Genomic DNA, 27,448 nt, shown 5'->3' on the forward strand with positions numbered 1-27,448 from the left:
GGGAGTTATGGCAGGTTGAAGAAAAAGGTTGAAGTCGAAATGTCAAGCTCTCCTCCACTCTAGCTGTGACATCACGCACTCTAACCCTTAACGAGCTGCGCAATACATACTAATGTTACAATCTGAAGAAGACCTCTTTACCAAGCTCCAAACTAGGTTAAATATCTCAAAAAGTGTCAAAAATATCAAAGATCTGAATGCAATTTTAATAGCTGAAGGTCTTGTGACTGTTTTAAAGTTGGAATGAAGTCTCTAGCTGAAAGTATGTGGAAGGAGTAGCATTTGGCACACAGTGTAGGTAAAAGAGGAATTGAACGTTCCTCCCATTTGCTGAAAATGAATGCTTGCACAGCATTCGCACTAATAATAAGAAAAAGCGGAAGAATAAAGAAACAGAAGAACTATAGTGGAATGCTGTAAACAGCATTCGCACTAATGCATGTGAAAATGAGCAGAATAGGGCCCCTTTAATCTTTACACGACACCTTTGGCACGTCTGTCCTGGGGGTGGGATCCCTCCTCTGCTGCTCTCCCAGAGGTTTCTTCTATTTCCCCGGTTAATTTGGGTTTATTTGCTAGTATTTCCTTGTTCACTGCAGTCATTTGCATGACAATGAAAATGCAAAAGAAACGGATCAGGTGAGACATGACATTATCATTTCTTTCTATCTGTGGCTACTGCAAGGCCCTTCTTCAGGACTAACCGACCCGTGCAGGGCGGCTCCCCCCTCCCTCCCCCTACAAACATCACCTGCAGCCCTTTGACCTGCAGCTGGCTGAAGAAGGTCTACAACAACTGGTGGAGGATGTGGAAAAAAAGTATCAGCAGTGAAGTGACGACAGCCGGCTGTTTTCAGATTTCCACAAACACAATGTAACCTTTAAAATGATGAACATTATATTTGTTTTGTGAATTATTTGTAAAGTGACTGCATGTGTGAGAGGACCTGAAAAGCATCAAATGGAGAGACCGGCAGTGCAAACAGATATGTGTGTGTGTGTGTGTTTGTTTGTTTTGTGTGTGTGTTGGTATGTGTGTTTTTGTGTGTGATAAGGTCTCCTGCCTGCAGGTTTTTCCAGGCTTCAATAAAAAGACAGCAGATGCTCACAATTACTGACATGCACACACACAGGTCAGAGGGTGTATCATGTGTGTGTGTATCATGTAGTCTGTTTTTCTGAAAAACAGAGCATCAACCTCCTCCCTTCTTCTTCTGTTCTTCCACGTTTCCTTGTCTCCTTTCCTCTCTCCTCCCCAACATATTGTTGGTCCGTTAGCAGCTGAAGGAACCAGAACAAGAGCATCACTAATCCAGGTAGGAGCCACTTTTCACCAGCTGTCTGAATACTGAAGCAAGTTTTATTTTGTAATTTAAATTCTGCTTTAAAAGTTGGCGTGAATCCATCAGGTTTTAAAATTCATTAATTCTTATATAAGGTGAGTCTTATTTCAGCTTTTTTTTCTCCAAAGTGTTTATTATATATATTTAAATGTAATATATTTATTTATATGTATATATTTTTGATGCATTATCTACACATTTTATTTTTAAGTTAAATGTCAGATAAATTACAAGTTCAACATTCACATTTTTCAGTTTTTATTTCCATTTGTCATTTCTTTCAATTAAGAAATGGCTACCTATTGAATTTAATTCAACCCTCTAAAGTCTAAAGTCATATTGGTTAGATTAAACTGATGATTTATTAACCTTTTCCTCATAATTCAATGTGACAAGATAGAAAGAAGACAAGCTTAGTTTGAGATTTATTTAATGTTATTTTATCGTGTTCTTTATGGTTTTATTGTCTATTTCTTTAGAGTTATTTCTTTTTTCATCATCATTTTGACTTTCAGGTTAGTTTTATATCATTTTTTTTTTAAGTGACAAGGAGACAGACAAGAGAGACACGATTATAATAGAAATCACAAAAATATAAATGGTATCCAATATAAAGCTGAAGATGATTTGCAGAGTTAGTGGTGTTCTGCTGGTTGTGTTAAGCTAAAGATTCAGAAACAAAATTACATTTCAGATCAATGTTCCATCGAACAGGAGAGAGAGCGTGTGATCGACAGAGATAACAGAATGAAAGGTGGTGTGTGTGTGTGTGTGTGTGTGTGAGAGATAACTGTATTAGTGAGGGAGGAAAGAGCTTCTAAACCAATCAGCAGTCAGAACAGACGAGCAGTAAAGAGCCGGTCAGCCTAGGTTCAAGCTAGAAAGAAAATCCAAAACATTTTTATTCACAATTGCTAATTGCTTTTATAAAATGGTACAAGTATACATGGCAATTTCTTTATTGGAAAAAAAAACAAGCAGCAACATTTTTATTATTTATTGATACAAATGAATATTCTTTGTTCAGCTTAGCAATGTAGACTATTCAGCAACATCTTAATCAGTTAGCTAACGAACAATGCGAACTCACGATGGATCCTTGGGGTGGTTGAGTTTGTGAACTCACAATTAGGAGGTATAAAACTGTATAAATAACAAAAGAATGTCCTCTGTGTTTTGGTTTGCAGGAGTATATTAAAATAATGTAATTGAAATGCTCACAGCTGCGAGCATTGACAACAAGGTCAGTTTAGCCTGAAATCTGCAAAAGTTTTAAAATCTCTCTGTTTCTGGGATTCTAAAACACCAGATACTTGAAGACGCTAGGGCTGCAGTCGGATAATCCAAAAATCAGCTCCTAACGTCTAACCCTATCGTCTATTCCTTGACCTCTGAGTGAAAGGTCACGGGGTTAAAGGCCCTGTCACACTGTCCCGAAATTGACACCCGATGGACACACGATAAAGGAAATGTTCAAATTCGGCTGTGATCGTAGCATCGGGCCATTCGTGAGGGCATCTAAGCCATCGTATGACCGCCGGTGGAGTTTCTCAGGCTCCGGCAGCAACTTCGTGAGCGGCAACTTCGTAAGGCACTCGTGAGGGCATCTTGTCAAATCGTGTCATCTTCGTGTTATCATCGGTGCATTCACCCTCACTCTGATCGGGGCGAATGCCCGATGGCACCGATGATAACAAGATGCCCTCACGATGGCCTTACGAAGGGCAAAATTGACACACGAATTCAACACGAAAATGAACCTTCGCAAGGTCCTTCGGCAATTTTTTGGCATGCCAAAGATTTTGCCTCCGCTCACGAAGTTGCTGCCGGAGCCTGAGAAACTCCACCGGCGGTCATACGATGGCTTAAGATGCCCTCACAAACGGCCCGATGTTGCTACGATCACAGCCGAATTTGAACATTTCCTTTATCGTGTGTCCATCGGGTTGTTTTATTGCACAACAAAATCATGTAAATATATTATGTAAATAACCCAATTTGTGTTCTGTGAAACTAAAAAGGATATAATATATTATTTTGAAGGACAGTTGACAGGAAATTGTTGTTGTTATGGAAACAACATTACGGAGAAAACGTAATATTTTCTACATATAAAGACGGATAAAGTAAAGAACAAAGTCTGAAGATATCAGTACAGTATCATAGTACTGTAACATAATTGTTTTTGGTACTTTCATTGCAGTTGTATGTCTTAAATGTAATGTAAATGTTGCCTTCGTGTGTGGTTCGGGCCAACTTCGTGCGAAATTCACAATTCCATATTCGTGTGTCCATCGGGTGTCCACTTCGGGACAGTGTGACAGGGCCTTTAGGGATAGTGGACAGGAGAATTCAAAAGGACTTAGGAGAAGAGACTGCGGTACTTTAGAGAATCGACTGCACTTTCACTATCCAACGTGTTTATGATGCGCCAGCAGACGTCCTGAATGTGCGTCTGCTGCTGTGGGGAAACCACAGTTTTCTATACAGCGGACTACAAACATGGATGTTCAATAAGAACGAGGGACTACTGTAAACTCATCTAGAGACTCTGCACCGTGCTCTGATGCTGCTGCTTTGCTTTATGAACGGGGACAACAGAGAAACATATTCTTCAGGACCAAAGTTGGAATTGAAATAAAAAAGGAAAGTGAAACTGCTCGTCACCCTCTCCCTCCGGTCCACATTAATACCAATGATCCCAATACGTATGATTGTATGAACTAAAGATCTTAAAATCAATACAAATGTATTTATTATAAACGTTAGTCCTTAACATCTATCACTATGTATATCACCATTCAAACATCTTTTAAAAGTTGAACAAACCCCACACAGCTCAGTAAAGACTGAAATGTTGACTTTATTTGATCATTTCAGTGAAAACTAACGTTCATATTTCTCTTTTTGATTATAATACTGATGAACGTTCAGAACAAAGCACTTTGGCAACTTACCACATACGTTTTAAAAAGCTTAATAAGCACCGTAACTTTCATGATATCATTTCTCCGTCATAATCATTTGTGTCCGTGAACGGCCGACTGTTGAGTGACGGCAAATGCTGCGGCTGCAAGGCATTGTGGGGCAGCATTTTCTCCTCTCCTTTCGGTTAGGGAGGTCCAGTGGTTCCTAAGCTAAAGGAGGTTATAAAGGAAGTTTGAAACCTCCTTTCCTTTCATTTAGAGAATTGGAACGGCACTTATCATGGCTGCCACTGAGGGACTTCCGGGTCCTTTCACTCCGTTAGGAAGGTTCCTCAGCTAAACGGACTATTGGACTGCAGCCCAGGTATAAACATGGGATAAGATACGTGGATGTAGTCTCTACAGCAGTGGTGTCCAACACGTCGATCGGACAGCTTTTCAGTAGCTCGCAGCTCGCGGTTATATCCGAGGGATGAAACCCTCTGTAATGGTCCCACATGCAGAGCACACAGCACACACTGACATGTGGCCTCTGCTTTTAACCCATCCTAGTACCAGGAGTCTAGTGCACTCTAAAAATAAATGCTTTGGCTCAACAAAGAAAATCAACGCAACAGTTTGCATCAATGTTTATTGAGTTATGACAACTTCTAATGAAGTTGTCTTAAAGCAACAAAGTTATTTGAGTTAGGGGAGAAGGCTGTTCCTCTACAATCAGAGGTGTTTGTAATTCCCACTTACTTAATAATTGGTATTATAAACACAAGTTTTGAAGTTGATTACTCCAAAGATCAAGTTGTTCCGACTAGTTTTACCACATGATTTAAAATAAATGTCAAGATGTACTTAATTATCCTCATTCGGGATGCAAGTTTTTAAGTTGACAACCATTTATAAATGAAGTTGCTCCAAATATATTGTATTCAATAGTTGTTGTTTTTTTAGCTTGTTCATGTTTTTGCCTTTAAAGAAAGAAATTAATGGATTCCACAACAAAAATGTTAGGCGATTCACTTTTTATTTTGAACTGCAGTTGTTTATTTCAACACATGATGTTTCAATCAGGAGAGAATTCATTTTGTTTGAACATTTATTGTCATATGATGAATGTGAAGTGTTTGGCGATTAGACCCCGATCCTGAAATGGTATATCTGAAGGGGGAAATGCAGCCGTGAGCATACAGGGAACCCCCCGGGGTCTAGACACTGTGATGATGCTGAAGATCTGGATGGGATGAAGAGGGGATGTGATGAGATCTTTGGATTAGCTCTCCTGGCACTGGATGTGAAAGGAGGTGGATGGGGAGGAGGCGGATGGGGAGGAGGCGGATGGGGAGGAGGTGGATGGGGAGGAGGTGGATGGGGAGGAGGCGGATGGGGAGGAGGCGGATGGGGAGGAGGCGGATGGGGAGGAGGTGGATGGGGAGGAGGTGGATGGGGAGGAGGCGGATGGGGAGGAGGCGGATGGGGAGGAGGCGGATGGGGAGGAGGTGGATGGGGAGGAGGCGGATGGGGAGGAGGAGGATGGGGAGGAGGGCGGATGGGGAGGAGGAGGATGGGGAGGAGGCGGATGGGGAGGAGGAGGATGGGGAGGAGGTGGATGGGGAGGAGGAGGATGGGGAGGAGGTGGATGGGGAGGAGGAGGATGGGGAGGAGGAGGATGGGGAGGAGGCGGATGGGGAGGAGGTGGATGGGAGGAGGTGGATGGGGAGGAGGCTGGCGGCAGCATGAACACCTGAAATCACAGCTGACTGCAGGAGAGAGGAGAACCATTGTATAGTTTGGCTGCAGCTCGCTGATTGGCTGCTGGAGAATGAGGTGACATGTAGGCTAAAGAGACGCCTGTGATGAGCTGGTTATATGCAGCTGTGGAGTGAATGTATCACACCCAGTCCTCCTGAAAGAACTTGCGCTGAGCTTTATTTCAATCTTGAAAAAAAAGATAAATAACACAAATTTAAATTGCCCCACAAATAATAAATAAACGCATTAGCCGTATTACCATGGGACACGGGGACATGCTGCCATCACATCGAGGTTAGAGGCCTTTGCATGTTTAAAACCAGTGCCTAATGTGTAACATCAGTAAAGTCTTTGTAAAACTACAGAAACAAACTCTCAATGGCCGCCAGTCTGCAGATCTCACATCCATTTAGCAAAAGATGTAACAAAGTTGTTTAAACTGCCGACAGTCATTGTTTCAAACAGTATGAACACATTTAACGCAGAATGCTCTTTCATTTGTTTGCCTCGACCTCGATGGCTGCCATCGTGTGGTCAGACCCTGGGAGGACCGGTCTCTGATGAAGGCCATATTCAAGTCCTTTTGAAGCACTTTAAATAATAGGTTAGCGCATCAGAGATAATGAATTAGGTAACTGCATTCTTTTTAAACTCTTAGCGAATTCAGAGCCATTATTACCAGCTGCTAAAGCAAGGCTGCTATTGTGTTCGCCTATTGAGTCTGCATGTGTGTGTCGTCATGGCAACGTGGTCCTGAAGACACACAGAGGTGCTTTTGAGTACTTTGCCTAGTGTTTAAATGCATGTGGACAGATTTAGTCAATCCCAACCGTGCAAGTGTTAGTGTCCCTTCTCATCTGTTAGCAGGTTCCATACAATGTGTGAGCTGGTTAGGTGAAGAGCAGAAGCCACTTCTCAATCCTTTCCCCATGCCATCGCTGTCAACACCTATCCATGCTGAACGTTGCTAAGATATTATTGATGGGGGTGTGGCCAAAAGTGCAATATGCTTCAGAATGTAGCTGACAGAGAGCAGTGCTTTTGTCCTGTGTCACTGGGCCTGTGGATTTTATTTGATTTCAAGATTTTGAATTACTTCGCTCAACTCCTTGAAAAGTCCCCTTCCTTTTCTCCAAGGCACACGACTAGGCAGCGGATGGCTATAGTTCTCTGCGTACTTCAATTGTATTGTGCTACTTTTGAAAAAGGAAAAAAGGAGAAACGACCTAAATGAATATATTCTGCCAACAACTTGCATTTCAATGACAACTCTAAATAAGGATCCTACCGCAAGAAGCATCCTTGATCTTCTTCACGAGATTCATTTAGAATCAAAAGCGATATCACAATAGTAACCAAAGTCTTTTTACTCTCACAGTAGCCTCTATACTTTGTATCCTCTCACAGAACTATTCACAGTTCAAAGGCTGCTAGTTTTGGTCAAACAGCAACATTTGCCTACAGTGCAACTACAAGGCTATCTGCTGTATTTCAATGACAAAAGATGACACTCACCTTAAAATGTCCTTTGTATATTTCTATTTGTCTTAACTGTGGGAACTTGTCCAGGCATGTTAAGTGGGAGTGGACTTGAAATCCTTAACTCAAGGTGTAGAACAATTAAGTTATCAAGCCAATTGCATTACTTACTACAACTTGAATTTAGTTTTAAGTCAATTAACTCAGAAATCAGAGTTCAAATTACACACAATATTAAGTTGATGTAATTACCAACATTATTACGTCAACACAACTTATAAATTAATGTTTGCAACTTAAAATGTTTATCTAAATCAATTAATTCAATGAACCATGCATTTTATTAAGTGGAGGTGAAAGGTCCCCTGAATGACTTTTTAGAGTGTATATATAGGAGCAGTGGGCAGCTATTGCACAGCGCCCGGGGAGCAATGGGAGTGAGGGGGGAAGGGGGGTGTCTGGGGCCTTGCTCAAGGGCACCAAGGCAGGGCAGGAGGTGAACTGGGACTTCTCCAAGTAGCAGTCCACACTCCATATTAGGTCGGGGACTTGAACCGGCGACCCTATGGCTCCCAGTCCAAGCCCCAACTGACTGAGCCACTGCCGTCTGTTTTTCTGACATGAATGTTATGAAATCTAAATACAGAACAAGACTGATGAACATTTAAATGACTCTATTAGAGTGGGTTCGCTCCAGCATACACCTCTGGTGGACTCCATGCAGTGCCAGTCATCTCACTGACTGTAACAAAGATGTGCCATGAGATGCTTGTAAGGTGGTGATTAAGGTGATGTATTGTAGGCCATAATAAGAAGTGCATTTTTTTCTTCGACATTTATGTGAATTTTCAGTGAAGTACTATGTACTATGTGGGCCATAATTATGTGAGAAATTGTCGTTTCCTTGGACCTTGATGTGAAGTTAAGATTTTTGATAAGCTTTGGGTATTGCAATTCACACGTGTACAAAAGTAGCTTAATTCAACTGATGAGCGCTATGTGAATAAATGTAAGCGATGTGATGCAAGTAGCTCTTGGCCACTTTCATTTTTTCAAAGGAGCTCTCAGATGAAGAAAGGTTGGAGACCCCTGCTGTACAGTGATGATAACATTGTGTGTTAGCATGCTAATATCAGCTAATAATCGGTAAACACAAAATAGGCTTAAAGCTGAGGCTGATCTTTTGTTCTACAGGTATTTGCCCGTAAACCAAGGGGTGTTGAAAACATAAATATTATTGACCTATAATGGCGCTAGATGAAAAGTTATCACAACTACTGCCGTGCTTGTCGTAATGTGCTCTGAAGAAAATGACTGCGAGCTGCTGAACATGGATGTAAACAGTGTGGGCTTTATGGAATAAAAAAAAATGCTATGCATTCAATGCAGGGACACAAACATTGACAAAGAAATGGCAGCATAATCAAAATCTAAATGTGAGCCGCTCTTTTGAAATCAGTCGGAAGTCACAACGGCTCATTTCAAAATAAACGTGTTAGAAACTAGTTTTTCGGGGTTCGGGTGTTTTGTTTGATTTTAAACGTCTATGTTTTAAACAAACAAAGTCTTGGCTTTCAGAATATAAAACTTTTATTTCCAGAATCACACGATAAATATATTTTTGAAGCTTGTGAAGGGAAGATGATATGCACTTTTCACTCGCACTCTGCTCTTCCACAGCGCCGCCCCCCTCCCTCCGCTGAAATGATGAATGTAAGCGTATAGTAATCATAGATAACACGGCAGGGTCCGTTACAGTTTGTTTTCTTCTGATTTCAATTAAACAAAGTCTTGGCTTTCAGAATATTAAACTTGTTTCGGAAAATTCAGATGATAAATACAGCTTTGAAGCTTGTGACGGCATAATTACAAGCGGAGAACGGAGTAACTTGACGTCACAGCAGGCACAACAACAGCCGGTGTTTCTCGTGAGGTTTTTCCCGGGAAACAAACACAATACACACAAACGCAAAAATACACAAACACACATGTTTACACTTATGACACACACACACACACACACACACACACACACACACACACACACACACACACACACACACACACACACACACACACACACACACACACACACACACACACACACACACACACCACACACACACACACACACACACACACACACACACACACACACAATCGCGTGCTTCCCCCAGACTAGTAATCCAAACGAAAATATCTTCCCTCCGTAGTATTTTGATCATTTGCTAATAACCAATCAGATCGATAGATTCCAGAGAAGAGGAAACTTTGAAGGCCTTTTTCTGAAAATGATGACTCGGTGACAGTCGTTATATAATGTGACATATTTTTGGAGTACAAAAACAATCCTGATATCATTAGAAAGCTAGGAATCTCCTCTTTCCAACAGTGTATACAACTCAAAATGTGTCTTCGGGTCAATGCGACTGATTTCGATAGAGCAGGTCACAAATGTGTATGATGTGTTACGCTTTATTGTTCACGTGCTGTAATAAAGAAACACAATGACGATTTCACATCACATCTGATCTTTATTAAGACAGCGAGCCTCTGTTATTACCACAGACTCCAGATATTAGTCTGAGACTGCACACTCAAACTGTCCACTGGGTCTGATCTGTTGTACGTTTACTGTGTCTTTGTTTTTACTTTGGACAGAGCCAGGCTAGCTGTTTCCCTCTGCTTTCAGTCTTTATGCTAAGCTATGCTATACATAATATTTCAGTGAATCCGTCCTGCCAGTTTTTGTCTTGCAGCAAATTTAAACTATAAAATGTACACGTGATTTTGGCCATGGCTTTAGTCTTTGAGATGTGTCCAAAGACGACTGTTGGAGCTATATATATATATCTCTTTATTTTATTTAATAGTTTAACATTTATTTTCTTGCTGTTTATAGTGTTTATTATTATCATTTATTTATATGTATTCTTAGTTAGCGTCATAAGTTAAAGGAATGCTCCACTCATTAGATAATTAATCAAAACTTCAGTATTTAGTGAAACGTTATGTTTAAACCATACCCTGAAGAAATCAGCGATATTCCCCGTTAAATAATGATTTTATAGCTCTTTTTTATCCACACCTGTATATTCTGTCTGGCCGCCGCCATTTTGGCCATTTTCAATAGTCACGTGATGGTTGTGACGTCATCCATGCGTTCACTTTGTCAACACACGGAAACATGGCGGAGTATTTGAGTTCGGACTCGTCTAAATGATGGCAATAATGACATTCGGCAAAAAGGCAAACAATACAACCCCAATGTAGGCCTACTTAGTAGATACAATGATTTTGATTACTAGATATGTATGCATGTAGTACCACCCTTGCTAGTAATTCCCTCTCTAGTTTAGCATACTCAGCCTCGTTGTCCCTGGCCCTAGAACCACGATTTTATGGGGCCGGAAAAACTGGGGAAAAGTACCCGCTAGCCGGTACTACGCTATATGGAAAGGCCACCAAAAACGGTCCTGGCCTGGACGCTAAAGGTCGTTAAAACGGGGCTAGCCGCTGCAATGGAAATGCGCTATAACATACCTTATTCTTACTCCGAGCACTACTTCTGCTCCTCCGTCGCTTCACACTTGCAGAGGGCGATTTCTCAACTGGCCGAACTGGTGTCCTGGTCGGTGATGACACCAGAAAGACCGATGTTTAATAAATCCCATTTTATGTTTCATCATACTCTCAGAGTAGTCGTCCGGAAACTTGAAATGTTCGCTGCATACATGAGCCTGTGGATCTTTCGGTTCGGGCCGAGCACATTTCGCTAGCCACTGCCTCCGAACGTACTTCCTACGCTTACCCGTTGGCAATAGATGGAACCGAGCATTCCGTGGATTGTTCCTATCCGAATTGTGGCAATGTTTCGCGATACAATGAGGCATATTTCAATAGAATTGAGAGAGTAACTAGAGTAAATAACACGAACATCAATTTGTCCTCGACACCAAACACATAGTTTACGTCACTTCCGGTAAAATGGCGCCGCCCACAGGGTTGATGTTATCTCGGTAATTAATCAGTTTAAAATCACTGATAACGTCATCGGATTAAAAAAAAAAAAAAAAGACTGGCAGAGACTGGTCTGTTTTATCGGATGATAATTATTTAAAAATGCGTGTCATGAGCGTTCCCTCCCTTTAAAGTAGTTTCTATGCTTTTATTTTGAAGGCATGTTTTGGGCACTGGGTGATTAGAGCACCTGGTGTAATTGTATATATTGGAGACAGGTGGGTGGTGGGAGCCAGAGCACTAGTAGGCAAACTGTTTTTTACCAGGGTGTTTCAAGCCACACAAAGGAAAGCCATAGGAACGGCTTCAGGAAGAGAGAGATAGGAAACCTGGTCATTGTACTATATTATTGGAATAAAATGCACAAATGGAGGTTCTTATCCGGACTTGGATGATCATTGCCCTGCGTAAGATCCGCTAACTAGTGCCTCGGCGGCTGTTTTAGTTCTATAGGATTTTGGCCGCTACAACGACTTTTGGCCAAGGTGCATCCAACAGTCCTCTGATGTTGGTTCGGTGTGTCCGCGCCTTAAGACAATCCCACTGCACTTCCGCTGCATTCACATGATTCGTGATTTGCTCTTTGCTCACCGCAAGGTTGGTCGCAGAGCCTTGTGGAGAAAACAGCCAGTTACGGCCCATGCTAGCGCGCCAGATGAAATAGAGGAGGAGATACTTGGAGAATAGGGATGTGCATCTCCATCACTGAGGCCGATGCGATGTGCATCTCGATACGTTGCGGTGAATCTTAACATCCCTATTGGAGAATGCACATTTCGGCACATTTCCTTAGTATTTAGAGAATTCATCAAGCTCCTGTCATGGCTTCCACTTAGTCCATCTGGGTCCTTTCACCCAGTTAGGACCCCTCCTGAGCAAAAACCAATATATGACTGCAGCAGGACCCTGCCATCTATCTGCCCTGTTGATTCATCCGGATCAGCTTCCCTTCAGATCCACCAAGGAGCCACCCTTTTGACTTTTTTTTTAATTAGCTAAGCTATGCAGTGTCAATGACAAAATGGCGGCGATTGGACTTGTCAGGTTCACAAAGACCTTTTGGAAATATGATGTGACATCACAGAGTCTACATCCATTCATGTTACCCTCTGGATGAATTGGAATGACTTTGGTGGCAGAGATGTTCACAAGTCTTTTTTTGCAAGTCCAAGTCAAGTCTCAAGTCTTTGGTCACGAGTCCAAGTCAAGTCTCAAGTCTTTGTGGGGTGAGACTTGATCAAGTCTCAAGTCTTTGGTCACGAGTCCAAGTCAAGTCTCAAGTCTCTAAAAAAATAAAAGTCTCATGTCTCTTCTGGTTGTAATAAGCCTTCTATTGTCTGCTGCTATCCAGTCTGTTAGAATACTGCACAGCTATATCTAAGACATTCAAAGCATGTACTGAGTTATTATCACTCCTATATCTATTAGCATACAGTATCAGTACTGATTAGTTGTTTGTTATATGATGCAATATGAGGAAAAACATCACACTTTAGCTAAATGCAAACAACTTATAAGCAAAACACTTCAGAATCAGAAATCAGTATCACAAATACTTTATTAATCCCCCGCAGGGAAACTGTTAAAAGTACTTAAAAGCGGGTAATGATTAACGTTACCGACCTTTTTTATGTCATGTCAAGAGTTGGATGTCAACGCCACTCAACTCAAACAAGTGTGACAAGCAATTCACTAATCTTTTCAAATATTACAAAGCTAGCAGCAAGCTAAGTTAGCATTACACAGCTGATGCTGAGCTAAACATGTTTGCTAACCGTCCATGCGTTAATGTGACTGACCTCTCCGGGTGACTTTTCAAGTGCCTGATGAAATTCGACGTTGTTGCGCCAGCATCCTTGATTTTGATATTGCAGACTTTGCAGTGTGCGCTCCTTTTGTTGGTGCCGCCGGCGTTTTGTTCGAAGTTTTTGTAGTTGAACTTAATTACAAGCGGTACAGCCGCAGGTGTGCCGCCGGTCGCTATTGTGTTACTACGAGGTAGTAACAGAGGCGCGCACGTCTGCGTAATGAGCCCGGCTAAAATAACTGGATGGCCTACCTGCCTGTCAGCCTTCCATCTGGGCACAAACTTATCTCGTGCCCTCATTGGTCATGTGCGCGTTCGTGTGTGTTGGAGGAGGCGGGCTCTATAAGGAAGTAGCAGCCTCTAGCAGATTATCTCCGGTTGTGTATTTTCAAATTCTAGCGATCTCGAGCCGGTTTCTCTCAAATGTACCTACCCCACCTTTAATACGCCAACATAGAAAACACAATGATTGTTCACGAGTCCCAACACACGAGTCCAAGTCGAGTCTGAAGTCTTTTGGTCACGAGTCCAAGTCAAGTCTGAAGTCTCTGTGTGTGCGACTTAAGTGCGACTCGAGTCCGAGTCGCAGACTCGAGTCCCCATCTCTGTTTGGTGGTCCTCTGACTTTTCATCGAGTGCTGTTATGATTTATGGGTCTTGGGATACTTTGGTTTAAAACCACATAGAGAATTAATGACATTCGTCAACCTCAGCAGTACTCTGTGTTTAATATTGTTAGCATGCTAACACACATAACTGACATGTTAAATAATATCTCTACATACAAATAGCCAACACTTAAATGTAAAGCTATTTATCAAGATTACATTTTGTGTACTTAAAAGAATATATCCTGCAAGCTTTACAGTTTCCTGTAGCATTTTGTCTATAATATGTTGGGAATAGAATCACTGTTGATCACCTGTCGCTGACATGCCAAGAGCTCTTGCTAAGATCAACTCAAAATAACTGAACAATCTGCTGTGTATGCGTGTCTGTGTGTGTGTTTTGTGTGTGTGTGCAGACATGGCGTGGCTCCGTCAGAGTCGAGGTTCTCCGCGACTCGTGCTGGTGGTGGTGTGTGTCGCTCTGCTGCTCGACAACATGCTGCTGACTGTGGTCGGTGAGTAAAACCACTCCAGATGTGTGTCGGTTAAGATACACATTGAGATACGGCATTAATATGATTATTTATCTATTTTCATTTACAACACCAAGACATGTTTCAAACTGTTTCAGATTATCTGAAAAAACGCCTTATTTCAAAGCTTTGAACAATTGTTTTTTCTTTTGATAATATAGAAAAAATATTTACATTTAAATGGTCTGCAAAAGCAAAATTCCCTGTGTTCCCTCAGAGGGAGTTTTTCTCCTACACACTCCCCCCATGCCTGAAACGCTTCCTCCTTGGTTTACTTCTGCAACATAGTGACATCACTATGTAACGCTCGCACTTCTATTGGCTAATGCTCCAACACATTGTACGTGATAGGCTAAGGGGTGGGACGTCTCCAAGCAGTTGACTAATCACATCAGTGCATTGTTCACAGGGTTAACATAAAGCCAGGTCACATGAGGTCAGCTGTGCACATACTGTGTCACTGTGCTGTTCCAGACAGACAGTGACAGATCGTCCTCCAATGTTCCTCGAGCTGCTGGAAACAGATTAGTGACGCATCTAAAAACCCGGAGGTTAAAGCTGTCGTTAGTAGTTAGACTAAGAGCTGTTTGTAAAGGCTGCACGCACGCACGCACGCACGCACGGCAGGTTGTGACAAAAGACCCTTTGACTTTGAACTTTAAAGTCTACAGTCTCTTAGTTCACAGTTGTCTCCTTCGGTCTCTTCTCCCATAACATCTCTTTCGCTGCTCTTCCTCGACTGATGTGTTTTATATGCCGTTACTTTGCATATATGTCTTGTTAAAAGCACATTTTAAATATTTATATATTTGAAAATTCAAAACACATCATATACGTCATGATTTAATGACAGGAGAACTTTGCAAATCTAAGTTGATATTTAGCCATATGAATGAAATTGTTTACAGGATATTTAACCTTTGCTTAATTAAAATACATTTGACATTTCAAATAGTTGACTTCTTTCTTTACGGGAATTGTATAAAGGCAATATATGGCTGTCAATATTTCACATGTGGCCTGGAAGACCTCAGCGCGGTGTCTCCCGCAGGTTTGAACAAGACTTAATTCAGTAGTATTAATGTAATACATGTTAAGGCGGTGGAAGGATTGTCCCCGGTGAGGTTTCATGAACAATACAAAGAGACAAAGTATATCACTGCACTGAGCATTTGGTACAGGAGGACATTCAGTGTTAATGAGCTTGATCAGGAAACCCGGAATGAACCAGTTATCTTCCTCCTCCAGTGCCGATCATCCCGACCTTCCTCTACGCCATCGAGCATCCCAGTTCAGAGCTCCAGACCGCCCAGCCCTCCCTGGTCCCTGTGCCCAGCCTCAGTGCACCACGCTTGGGCACGGTGACCGCACAGTCCCCCTCCCCCAGGTTAAACTTCCAGACCTCCAGCAGGAGCTCGGATCTCCCTCAGCCCAGCCACAGTGCACCGGTCCTGGGTACACAGTCAGATCAGAGCCCCCGGTTGTCTCCTCTGGTGTCCCTGTTTGACAACTCTACCTTCAGCCTGCAGGAGATTCGGACTGAGCCCACCCCTTACAAAGAGACCACGGCCCGGAGTGGCCTGAACACAGAACAGGAGATCAACGCAACTGCAGTAGGTGATATTCACCTGCCACTGAGAGTGCAGGGGGTATACAGTGTATCCGGGTGGGTTTACACACATGCTCTCTCTTCTCTGCAGGAGTCCTCATGTCTTCAGGACAGTGCGTTTCTGGAGGAGGAAAATGTTCGAGTTGGTTTGTTGTTTGCCTCTAAAGCTATCGTGCAGCTGCTCATCAACCCCTTCGTTGGACCGCTCACCAACAGGTCTCTGCATGGGCAGACACTGAACTGTTTTTTTACTAGCTGCATGGGCTCAAGGGTAAAAAAGGCAGTGATGTTAAGTAACCAAGTACACTACAATTCTGAGGTAATTGTTGTATGTTTACAACATACTTGGTCCCTTTAGTTACTCTACAGATGTGGATGAATGATGTGAAATCTAATCAAGTGTTGAATCAGACTTTAGTTCCACCTGGAGTAAATCCACCAGCTGCCCTGCAGTCTACAAAGTACTTCAGACTAGCTGCACCTTCACCAGCTTTGAGAACACTTTCATGATCAATCATGATAAAACATATCATATATATTATTCTGAGATGGACCAATCTGCACAATCACTACTTTCACTTTTGGTACTTTAAGTATATTTTGATGCTGATACTTTTGTATTTTTAACTATGTAACATTTGAAATTATTTGACTTGTAACAGAGTATTCCCGCTCATTGGTAGTTTTACTTTTACTTAAGTACACAATCTGAGTACTTCTTCCACATCTGCCAAAAGGTAAGGGGACCCTTGCACTTAAAACTGTATATTGGGATCATTTGGGATGAGCTCTCGGCTCAGTCAAATGAGTAGAAAAGGGAAATAACTGTAGATTCTGCTTTTAGCGCTATTTACAACTCTTAGACCGTATTGAATGAAATAAAGGCTATTAAATTGTTCATAAGTGGTAGTTTATTTAGCTAAAAAATAATAAACATTGATTTACAGACATCTCTTTCCGTATGCATGTCAATAAGAAAAAGTATTTTTGGGCCCAATGTCACAAACTAGAACAGAGATGTAGTACCACCGTTGGCCCCTAGGAAGATGTGCTGTGGTGCTCCACCTGGGGCTTGGTCGTATCCCATTCGGGTCCAAAATGTCTTCTTGTAAGACATCAACTTCCTGTTGGTCTCTTTACAGTAAATACGTGTTTCATTGTCTCTCTGTCTGTTTGCAGGGTCGGGTATCACCTCCCCATGTTTGCTGGTTTCATCATCATGTTTGTGTCAACCATCAGTAAGTCACGCACACGCACACGCACACGCACACGCGCACACAAACCCCACACATACATGATGACAGTGTGTTTAATATAAATATATTTACAATCATACACTGAAAAAACAGAAACGTCGGCTTTAATGAAATGTATTGTGTCATTGTGTTATTGTGTCACATAACTGTATTAGGTTAGTTGAAAGCAATACATATTGAGTTTGAATAACAAAATATTAGGTTTAAGTTCATATTATTGCTTTCAACTAACCTAATACAGTTATGTGAAATTTGTATAATACATTTAATTAAAGTCAACATTTCAGTTTTTCAGTGTGTGTGTACTTATATATATGTTTGTGTGTGTCAGTATTTGCGTTCTCAGGGACGTACGCTCTGCTGTTCTTTGCTCGTTCTCTGCAAGGCATTGGTTCATCCTTCTCGTCTGTGGCAGGTATACGCTCCCGCCGTGAAATATCATCACACGTTCAGATTACAGAACATCACTTATTGTGTGTGTGTGTGTGTGTGTGTGTGTGTGTGTGTGTGTGTGTGTGTGACTGTGACTGTGTGACTGTGACTGTGTGTGACTGTGTGTGACGGTGTGTGACTGTGTGTGACTGTGTGTGACTGTGTGACTGTGTGTGACTGTGTGTGACTGTGTGACTGTGTGTGACTGTGTGTGACTGTGTGACTGTGTGTGACTGTGTGACTGTGTGTGACTGTGTGTGACTGTGTGTGACTGTGTGTGACTGTGTGACTGTGTGACTGTGTGTGACTGTGTGTGACTGTGTGTGGCTGTGTGTGACTGTGTGTGTGTGTGTGTGTGTGTGTGTGTGTGTGTGTGTGTGTGTGTGTGTGACTGTGTGTGACTGTGTGACTGTGTGTGACTGTGTGTGACTGTGTGTGACTGTGTGTGTGTGTGTGTGACTGTGTGTGACTGTGTGACTGTGTGTGACTGTGTGACTGTGTGTGACTGTGTGTGACTGTGTGTGACTGTGTGTGACTGTGTGTGTGTGACTGTGTGACTGTGTGTGACTGTGTGTGACTGTGTGTGTAGGTCTGGGTATGCTGGCCAGTGTGTACACAGATGATGAGGAGAGAGGCATTGCGATGGGCATCGCACTGGGAGGACTGGCTATGGGAGTCCTGAGTGAGTCCCCTCCTTTCTTCCTTGTCTCTTTTAAAAGAAAAATCTAGTAAAGAATGAAAACAAATAAGATGTCAGTATGTTAAAACATATGTTTCTCCTTAGATTTGTGTCCTGTGTTTAATATGTGTGCTGTATTCCAGTTGGAGCTCCATTCGGCAGTGTGATGTATGAGTTTGTAGGGAAGCGCGCCCCCTTCCTGATCCTGGCCTTCCTGGCTGTGTTTGATGGAGGTAAACACGCGCACACGTTCACTGACTGATGTAAAACCAGTATTAGTGGTTGCCGATAGCTCCATTAAGGCGATCACCTACTATCGTTGTGCAGGTCCGAAGCAGCTCAGGTTACTGGGCCAATGATATCCCAGCCAAAACATGCCCATGGCGTTTTTCAGCTGAATGCACTTTGCTCCGAGGACGGGGATGCGATCAGCCAGTCTGTTGCCATGGACGCGCTTAGCAACCCTCATTCATAGCCACGGCAACAGGCTAAAAGCAATGTTTAATGAAGAATCATGACAGAATCAAATAATATACACATATTTTGTATAAACTTAAAGACTTAAAATAAAACATCCAATAATATATAAAGAATTATAATGAAGTCACTTAGTGCAGTTTTATCTCAGACATTTGATATATTATATGTTTAAATCCAGTCACGTGACTTCTGCATTTCGGTGTCCCAGTGATCCGAGTTGATCTGGTTTCTGGCCCGAACACCTGCTGAGACTCATGGGAGCTGGAGCTGTTTAATGCTAACAAGATACGTGGATATTAATCCAAAACTAAAGTTGATCTAATCAATAATTAACTGCATCTATAAATAAAGTTATTGCTGATAGGTGTTTGAATGTGACCACCTACACATGTTGGCGATGTCACACTGGTCCACTGCAGTTAGCACGTCCCGATGTTTGTATTTCTGTATTGCAGCATTACAGCTGTTCATCCTGCAGCCTTCAAAGATCTCCCCAGGGGTGAGTCCACTTTCCAACTGTACCCATCTGATCCAATCTGAAGTGATTTGTTCTGGTCCAGTCTGATTTCTTCTAGCATAACCAGCTCTAGTTTGTGTGTTTCAGAGTGTAGAGGGGACGCCATTACTGACGCTGTTGAAGGACCCGTACATCCTCATTAGTGCAGGTAGGAAGACGCTCCTCACACTCACCTGTTCATCCACATCTTCCCCCCCAAAACACAAATATGTTTGTAGAGAATATCACAGTTCTGGGATCTGTCTGTCTGCAGGTTCTCTGTGTTTTGCCAACATGGGTGTGGCCATCCTGGAGCCGACCCTGCCCATCTGGATGATGCAGACCATGTGCTCCCCTAAATGGCAACTTGGTTTGTCACCTTTCCTACTTCCTTCCTGCATGCACTGAAAGAACAGACTTTAATGCAATGTATTATGTCATCAAATCTCACATAACTGTGTTAGGCTAGTTGAAAGCAATAATATTAATTGCAAAATACTGTATTAGGTTCAACTTAATATTATTGGTTTCAACAAACCTAAGTGAAACATAATACATTTAATCAACCTAAAACGTTGTGAAAAGCTTTATACTTCATATATGTTGATTTGGTTGAGTTGAATTATGACAAACACTCCATAAAAGTATGAATATGACCCTCACACATTGATTTTCGCAGAAATGTCTCTGTCCTTATTAGTGGCAGCTGGTGCATTTTTCTCCAGGGGGGGCTCTACCAAAATGTAACTTATACACAAACTCAAAACATATGTCATATTAGAACCCAGGTCTAGCTCAAAGGCACACGGCACTTGATACAGTCTATTATTTTAGAGCATGTTTTTGTCAACCTCCTTATTATGCTTACAGATCCCCATCCTGTACCCTCATTGGACAGCTGTGTTTACTTTCCTAAACATGGCTAGTTGCATAGCATCATCCATGTGGACTCCAGTTTGTTCTTGCTTTTGAGTTTTGTCTGATATGTGCTTTAAGTCGCTCACACCTGTCTGGATCCATGCTGGGACGTTTGAAATGCAGGGGAAGCTAATATAGCACTGGTGTTGCTCCAGGTAGTTAGCCAAGCCGTATACAATTCATAAAATTAAAGTATTTTTTATGTAGTATCTAGAATGTGGGAAGAGGTGGGGCGGCGCCCTTAGCGCCCCTATGGGCCGGCCGCCACTGGTCCGTATGTGCCTCCCTCCCCCCTTTGTTCATTCCTACCTCCTTATGTCCCATTGTTTTTCTTTCCTTCCTTCCATCCTCACGTCCACCTTTTGCTCCTTCATTCCTCCTTATGTTCCTCTCTTCCTGTCTCCTTATGTTCCTTCCTTCCCTTCTTCCTTTTTTCTGGTCCTTCCTTCCTATACCTCTCTCCTTAAGTTTCTCTCTCCCTTCCCTTTTTATCCTTAATTGTTGTTTCTTCCTTATATCTCCCTCACCTCTCCCTTCTTAACGGATGTGTGTTGTTTTACAGGTATAGCTTTCCTCCCTGCCAGTATCTCCTACCTGATAGGAACGAACCTGTTTGGTGTTCTGTCCAACAAGATGGGACGGTCAGTGTGTGTGTGTGTGTGTGTGTGTGTGTGTGTTTGTGTGTGTGTGAGTGTGTGTTGTTCATTCCATAAGAGCTCTCAGAGGAAGATGTTTAATCAGCAGATTAACTGATTCACTTTTATGGAGAGTCTGAGTCCTGTTCAGACCTGACCTGAAGACCTCCGGTAAACCTGCAGGTGTAACGGATGGCTGATGTGTATTTCTGTGTCTCCAGGTGGCTCTGCTCCATGATAGGGATGTTTATCATTGGCATCAGTCTGCTGTGTGTAAGTATACCATTCATTTATCAATATAATAGCCTGTTCTTCCACACATCATTGATTCAGCCATTGTTACAGGAACTCATGTAAGACGTGGTTTCATATATTTAAACAGAACATGTGTCATTTTGTACAATTCTTCACAGTTCTCATTACCAGGTACCAAACTTAAAGGTGGGGTAGGTAAGTTTCAGAAACCGGCTCGAGATACACTTTTTGTTATATTCCATGGAATGCTCTTAACATCCCGATAGCAATGAATATCTGAAGTGCTTTGACAAAAAATACATAAAACAATTTCATCTGTAGAAGCCGTAGTACTGTAAAGAGTACATCCAATCCGTTTGGATGGCCTACCTGCCTGTCAGCCTTCCATCGGGGCACAAACTTATCTCGTGCCCTCATTGGTCATGTGCGCGTTGGTGTGTGTTGGAGGAGGGGCTCTGTGAGGAAGTGGCAGATTTTCTCCGGTTGTGTATTTTCACATTCTAGCGATCTCGAGCCAGTTTCTCAAACTTACCTACCCCACCTTTAATGTTAAAAACAACCAATTTAACTAATGTGCCATAACTTACTGAACCAGAACTGCTAATATATGTGTGTGTGTGTGTGTGCGCGCGCGTGTGCGTGCATCAGGTTCCTTTTGCCACCAGTATCTATGGCCTGATTGGACCTAACGGAGGTTTGGGCTTCGCTATAGGTGATGATAAAAACAGCTCATTATCTCATTAAATCCCACGTATTGAATGTGTGTGCACGTTAACTAATGCAGACTTGATTTGTAATGATAGTAAATGTGGAAACTCTTTTCTGATCGTTAGTTGGTGAGCTGAATGTGTTTCTCCTGCAGGTATGGTGGACACCTCCATGATGGCCATCATGGGTTACCTGGTTGACATCCGTCACGCCTCCGTCTACGGCAGCATCTATGCCATCGCAGACGTGGCGCTGTGTCTGGGGTTCGCTATTGGTAACACACACACACACACACACACACACACACACACACACACACACACACACACACACACACACACACACACACACACACACACACACACACACACACACACACACACACACACACACACACACACACACCACACACACACACACACACACACACACACACACACACACACACACACACACACACACACACACACACACACACACACACACACACACACACATCACTTCAGGGGACATTACATTGACTTACATGCATTTCCTGGAGACTTATCCTAACCTTAACCATAACCAACACATGCCTAACCCTTACCCTAATCCTAATCCTAAACCTAACCAAGTCTTCACCCTAAAATTAATGATTCCCCTCATGGGGACCTCCAATTTGTCCCCATAAGGGAAGCCAGTCCCCACACGTGACTGTGTACACAGATTTAGGCAGTGGTGTAGTGGGGATTTTTTTACTGGGGGGACGCTATTTTCATTAGGTCATCCCAAACAATGCCACACAAGTGCGCACGCGCGCAGTGCACTCACAAAACGGGCAGACAGGTCCACAGAAACTACTTTAGTTACTGTCCTGCAAAAAGCAGACTACGCTGCGCTCAACACACACACAGACTCAACCATGGACACACTGGCACATAAGTTACATAAACAATTTATAGGCCTAAATTGCATAAACTACAGTATTGCAACTACTGTAAGCAGCTCTCTCTCTCTCTCTCTCTCTCTCTCTCTCAAACTCTCTCTCTCTCTCAAACTCATAACAAACAAACAAAATTCCCAAAGTTGTCCTGAAATTAAACGAAACGAAAAATATAGCCTACTTATGCAAACAACATTGAATCTGGACTTGAAATGATTCTGATTAGGCCTAGCCTGCATTGCAAATAAGCAGACAGCGCTGCTTTTCACACACACACACCTTGCGTTTTGAAGACTGATAAATCCGAAATGGATGAACAAACTTTGCAGCCCAGTTTCCCAGCTTTGCAGTCTATCCACGGGTAAGCCTCTTGTTTCCTCCGTTCATACCTCTGGGAAAGGTGAGCTTGAGCTAGCCAGAGGAACGTTGCTAGCGCAGCTAACTTGCACGTTAGCTAGCATTATCCACGTCTTTAGGCGGCTCTTCTGATGATGTAGTGCTAGTAGCAGCTTCACTTGTAGCTTCGGTGCTGCTCTTTCTTCTTGTGAATTATATTCTTTTTAGAAAATAAGTCAAGTAAAAATTTTTTGCCTGCCATTATAGAGCTTTTTCGTTAGCGTTCTTGAGGTAAAGAGCTGCCGCAAAATCGGCGGGCGGGTGTGTCACTGACATACCCCCAGCTGATGACGATGACGAATCATAATTCTTTAAGGAAATCGTTTTTATTTTGTATTATAATTACTGTGAAATGTATTATGTTGTTGTCATTATTACAATAAATACACACTTGCAGCTGATAACACTGGCAATGATTTTATATTTATTAGACTATTAAAAAAAAGATCATGCTCCAAATAAGTGGGGCGTACCCCCGCGTCCAACGCCCACTACATCACTGGATTTAGGTCCCCACAAGTATAGTAATGCTAGACCACACACACACACACACACACACACACACACACACACACACACACACACACACACACACACACACACACACACACACACACACACACACACACACACACACACACACACACACACACACACACACACACACACACACACACACACACACACACACACACACAACTTTAACTTTTAATATACATCGTGTTGAAGTATCTCTTTCGTATAACAATACTAACAAGTACAAAACAGAAATACCTTTGTAAAAAATATAAACCCAAACTTAACTAAATTAAATCATTTTCTCCATTGTTTTCTGAATGTATTTTAAAGAAAATAAAGATATTGCTGTCAAAAGAGTTGTTCACATGAGTTGGACAAAGATATGAATATTCTGATGATAATGATAATTAAAGGTCTCTGTCTGCTGCTGATCCAGGACCATCCACAGGGGGCGCTCTGGTTCAGGTGGTGGGTTTCCCCTGCCTCATGGTGTTTATCGGGGTGATCAACATCCTGTACGCGCCACTCTGCTTCCTGTTACGTAACCCTGCAGTCAAAGAGGAAAAAATGGTAAATATCGATATACAAGTTATACCAGTGAGCAAAACCACCGGTGTGAAACCTTTTTCCAAATGTAATCATTCATCTACAATAATACGGTACATTTGATTCAAACGGCACAATCCAAAGACACACCGTAGGTTATTTACTGAAGTACTCCCAATTTTTTTTTAATGTGCTCAACTCTGAATATCTTTTGAATGTAACGGTAAGGGAATACGGCTAACCTTTTCTGTTTCCAGTTATGTAATCCATCACAGCCCAAGCCTGCTTGTGGTAGAGTTCAAAGAGATTGGTAAAGTCTCACTAAGCTTTCTTTTAGATACTTTAGCCAACAGAGAGTCAAGGTTTAACACGGTGCATCCTGAACAGATTCCCCAAGACACACACACACACACACACACACACACACACACACACACACACACACACACACACACACACACACACACACACACACACACACACACACACACACACACACACACACACACACACACACACACCACACACACACACACACACACACACACACACACACACACACACACACACCACACACACACACACACACACACACACACACACACACACACACACACACACACACACACACACACACACACACACACACACACACGCGGCAGGTTGTGACACAGCAGCAGGAAGTGTGTATGTCTCTGTGATGTTGCAGCCAAAGACTGTGTGTGTGTGAAGTCATTACACAGTGATTAGACCGATCATCACAGATCAGAAGCAGCTGCCTTTAAAGCTGCAGAGGAAACATTTATACTTAATCACCTCTCTATTACACACAAATTACACTGACATGCAGGTAGGTCCACTGATCAACTGTGTGTGTGTGTGTGTGTGTGTGTGTGTGTGTGTGTGTGTGTGTGTGTGTGTGTTGCAGGCCATTATTGACCAGGAGTGTGTGACGCACAGGACTTACAACACACAGAACGAGAGTCGTGAGTTTCCTCTCAGCGACTACAGCGAAGAAGAGGAGGCAATGGAGTGACACACACACACGCGCACACACACACGCACACACACCCGAAGATGTTCATGTTGTGATTTTCCAGTGTCTGCATAAATACCCTTGATATATAATTGATTGACCATAACTGTAGAATACCAGTTCATTAAGGGAGGGCTCTATATGAAATGTCCGTGTAGACTGATGGATGGAGTGTGAACGTTTACAGACAACTAATGTGACGTGAATATGTAAATGCACATTCTATTAAAAGAAGACCGTATAGAGCGGTGCAGTGATGAAGTATTTGTGTACAGTGGGCCGACCTGGAAGTTAGCATTGCAAAGAGCTCCCTCAACAAAAAGCCAATGATTTTATTTTTTTGCGTAAATGCAATCTATAGTGAAACCCAACGTTAGACTATAAGCAAACGGTCACATGGCTGAGCACCTCCACCGGTAAGCTAAAGAGGCTAATGTATGCCGTGATGACGTTTAGTAGTCTCATTTGGACACTCGTTAGCAACCGCGGTTTTCATAACACATATGTAGGAGCTTCGGACATTCCCGGGTGGGGTGTATACTCATGTGTTTTATGTCGTAGAAGAAAGCGTAATAATCTTGTACATTTGAGTTAACAACAGACCTAATTTCAGGCTTCTAACAACAAACACATAAAAAAACCCTTTGAATTCGAGAAGGGAGGGAGCAGGAAGTGGAGAAAGTATTTTCCGGGTTTTAGGACTCATTACTGCACCACTCTGTTGCCTCCAACTGACCATTCGCTAAGGACCACCCACTGAGCTACCGTGGCGACTTGTGTCTTGCTACAGTCTGGAAGATTTACCATCAAATAATTGTTTAACATTGAAACGATGTGTCCTGAATTCAGTCAGAAATAAAGCTGGTGCTTAAACAGTTAGTCAATCAGTTCGCAGAAATGCTAATTCCTAATCACTGTAAGAGGTCTGCCTGTATGCGTTTTATGTTAAAAATGATGTAAAAATCCTTCTGGAAATAAAACATTTCCGTTTCATGTATTTATATGAGCAAAGTTTGATTTAGATCTGTGTCGAGAGATAAGGAGCGAACCCTTCAGTTACAGTTCAGTTCAGTACATTTGTTTGCCAAGTGTCTTTCTTCCAGTGGCGAGCCGTGACTTTTATACCTAGGCACCCCCCCCCCCCCTTTCCTCAAAAGAAAAAAGAAGAGTTATTACGTCAAAGTGTATACTTCAGCGGAATATCAAAACAGCGGCCCGGGGTGCAAAACGCATCAATGACAGCGATCCTCTTCCACACAACACAACACCATTTAAACACCTATCATGACAGGGCACCCACAGCCAAGTAACAATTACAAATGAATTAAGTCGGCACGGCGGCCCGCATTGAAAGTCTGGGGTTACGTACTGTAACCAAGCTTCTAAGAGTATAGGCGCAGCCCTCTAAGGCTATCGCTATTGGGTAATCCCACTGCGCATGCGCAGCATTGACGGACTTAATCCACGCCTATGACGTGGGCCCCGCCTACGGCCTCACTTCCGCATAAATAGGAAGCAGGCCCGACAATCTGCTCCCACACAAACCGCTTTTCTTCAGCTATTCGCGGAGCCAGTGGGGCCCGAACCTTAGAGGGCTGCGCCTATACTCAGAGAAGCTGGGTTACAGTACGTAACCCCAGTCCTATATCGTATAGGCTTCGCCCTCTAATGGCGCTTTTCCACTGCAGGGCCTCGCTCGGCTTAGTACGGTATAGTTAGGCCTTGTTAGGCCAGGCTCACTTTATGCTGCGTTTCCATTACAGTTTAGTATCTGGGGCAGTAACTAAGGCAGTGTAGGCGGAGCCGTGACGTCATCTTCAATGCGAAACACAAAACCAACATCAGCCGTTGACTGTTAGCCCTCAGAGCTCACAGCTCCTCATCTCTGTTCAGAAACTAGACAGAAGTTAAACAAGTACAAACCACAGACTGCCTGTGTCATGGCGAATACACTCGCTGGTTTATTTATGTCTGTATGGCCGTTGTTGTGAGTGTGGACGGTCGGAGCATATACAACGTTAGCTTAGCCGATCTCCATTTAGAAAACACGCATTTTAAAAGGGTTTTTCGCCTGCCGTCTGTCTGCAGACTTATCAAAGCA

General features: G+C 42.6%; 1 protein-coding gene across 1 annotated transcript; it reads left to right on the forward strand.

Moving 5' to 3' along the window:
* The first annotated feature begins 1,253 nt into the window (after positions 1-1,253).
* LOC117452909 (chromaffin granule amine transporter) lies at positions 1,254-26,272 on the forward strand. Its single transcript, XM_034091720.1, has 17 exons — positions 1,254-1,316; positions 14,344-14,442; positions 15,709-16,070; positions 16,161-16,285; positions 17,249-17,307; positions 17,657-17,740; positions 18,347-18,439; positions 18,580-18,669; positions 19,372-19,415; positions 19,521-19,581; positions 19,687-19,782; positions 20,893-20,971; positions 21,187-21,238; positions 21,869-21,932; positions 22,083-22,202; positions 24,202-24,335; positions 25,240-26,272. The coding sequence occupies exons 2-17, from the start codon at positions 14,346-14,348 to the stop codon at positions 25,345-25,347; spliced, it is 1,668 nt and encodes a 555-aa protein (XP_033947611.1). The 5' UTR covers positions 1,254-1,316; positions 14,344-14,345; the 3' UTR covers positions 25,348-26,272.
* Positions 26,273-27,448: the final 1,176 nt, after the last annotated feature.

Source organism: Pseudochaenichthys georgianus, chromosome 9 (assembly GCF_902827115.2).
Source record: "Pseudochaenichthys georgianus chromosome 9, fPseGeo1.2, whole genome shotgun sequence".
Taxonomy (NCBI): domain Eukaryota; kingdom Metazoa; phylum Chordata; class Actinopteri; order Perciformes; family Channichthyidae; genus Pseudochaenichthys; species Pseudochaenichthys georgianus.

Coding starts and splice junctions, on each gene's coding strand:
- LOC117452909 (XM_034091720.1), top strand. CDS start 14,346: ATGGCGTGGCTCCGTCAGAGTCGAGGTTCTCCGCGACTCGTGCTGGTG. Junction 19,783..20,892: donor CTCCCCTAAATGGCAACTTG/GTTTGTCACCTT, acceptor GTTGTTTTACAG/GTATAGCTTTCCTCCCTGCC. Junction 24,336..25,239: donor CAGTCAAAGAGGAAAAAATG/GTAAATATCGAT, acceptor TGTGTGTTGCAG/GCCATTATTGACCAGGAGTG.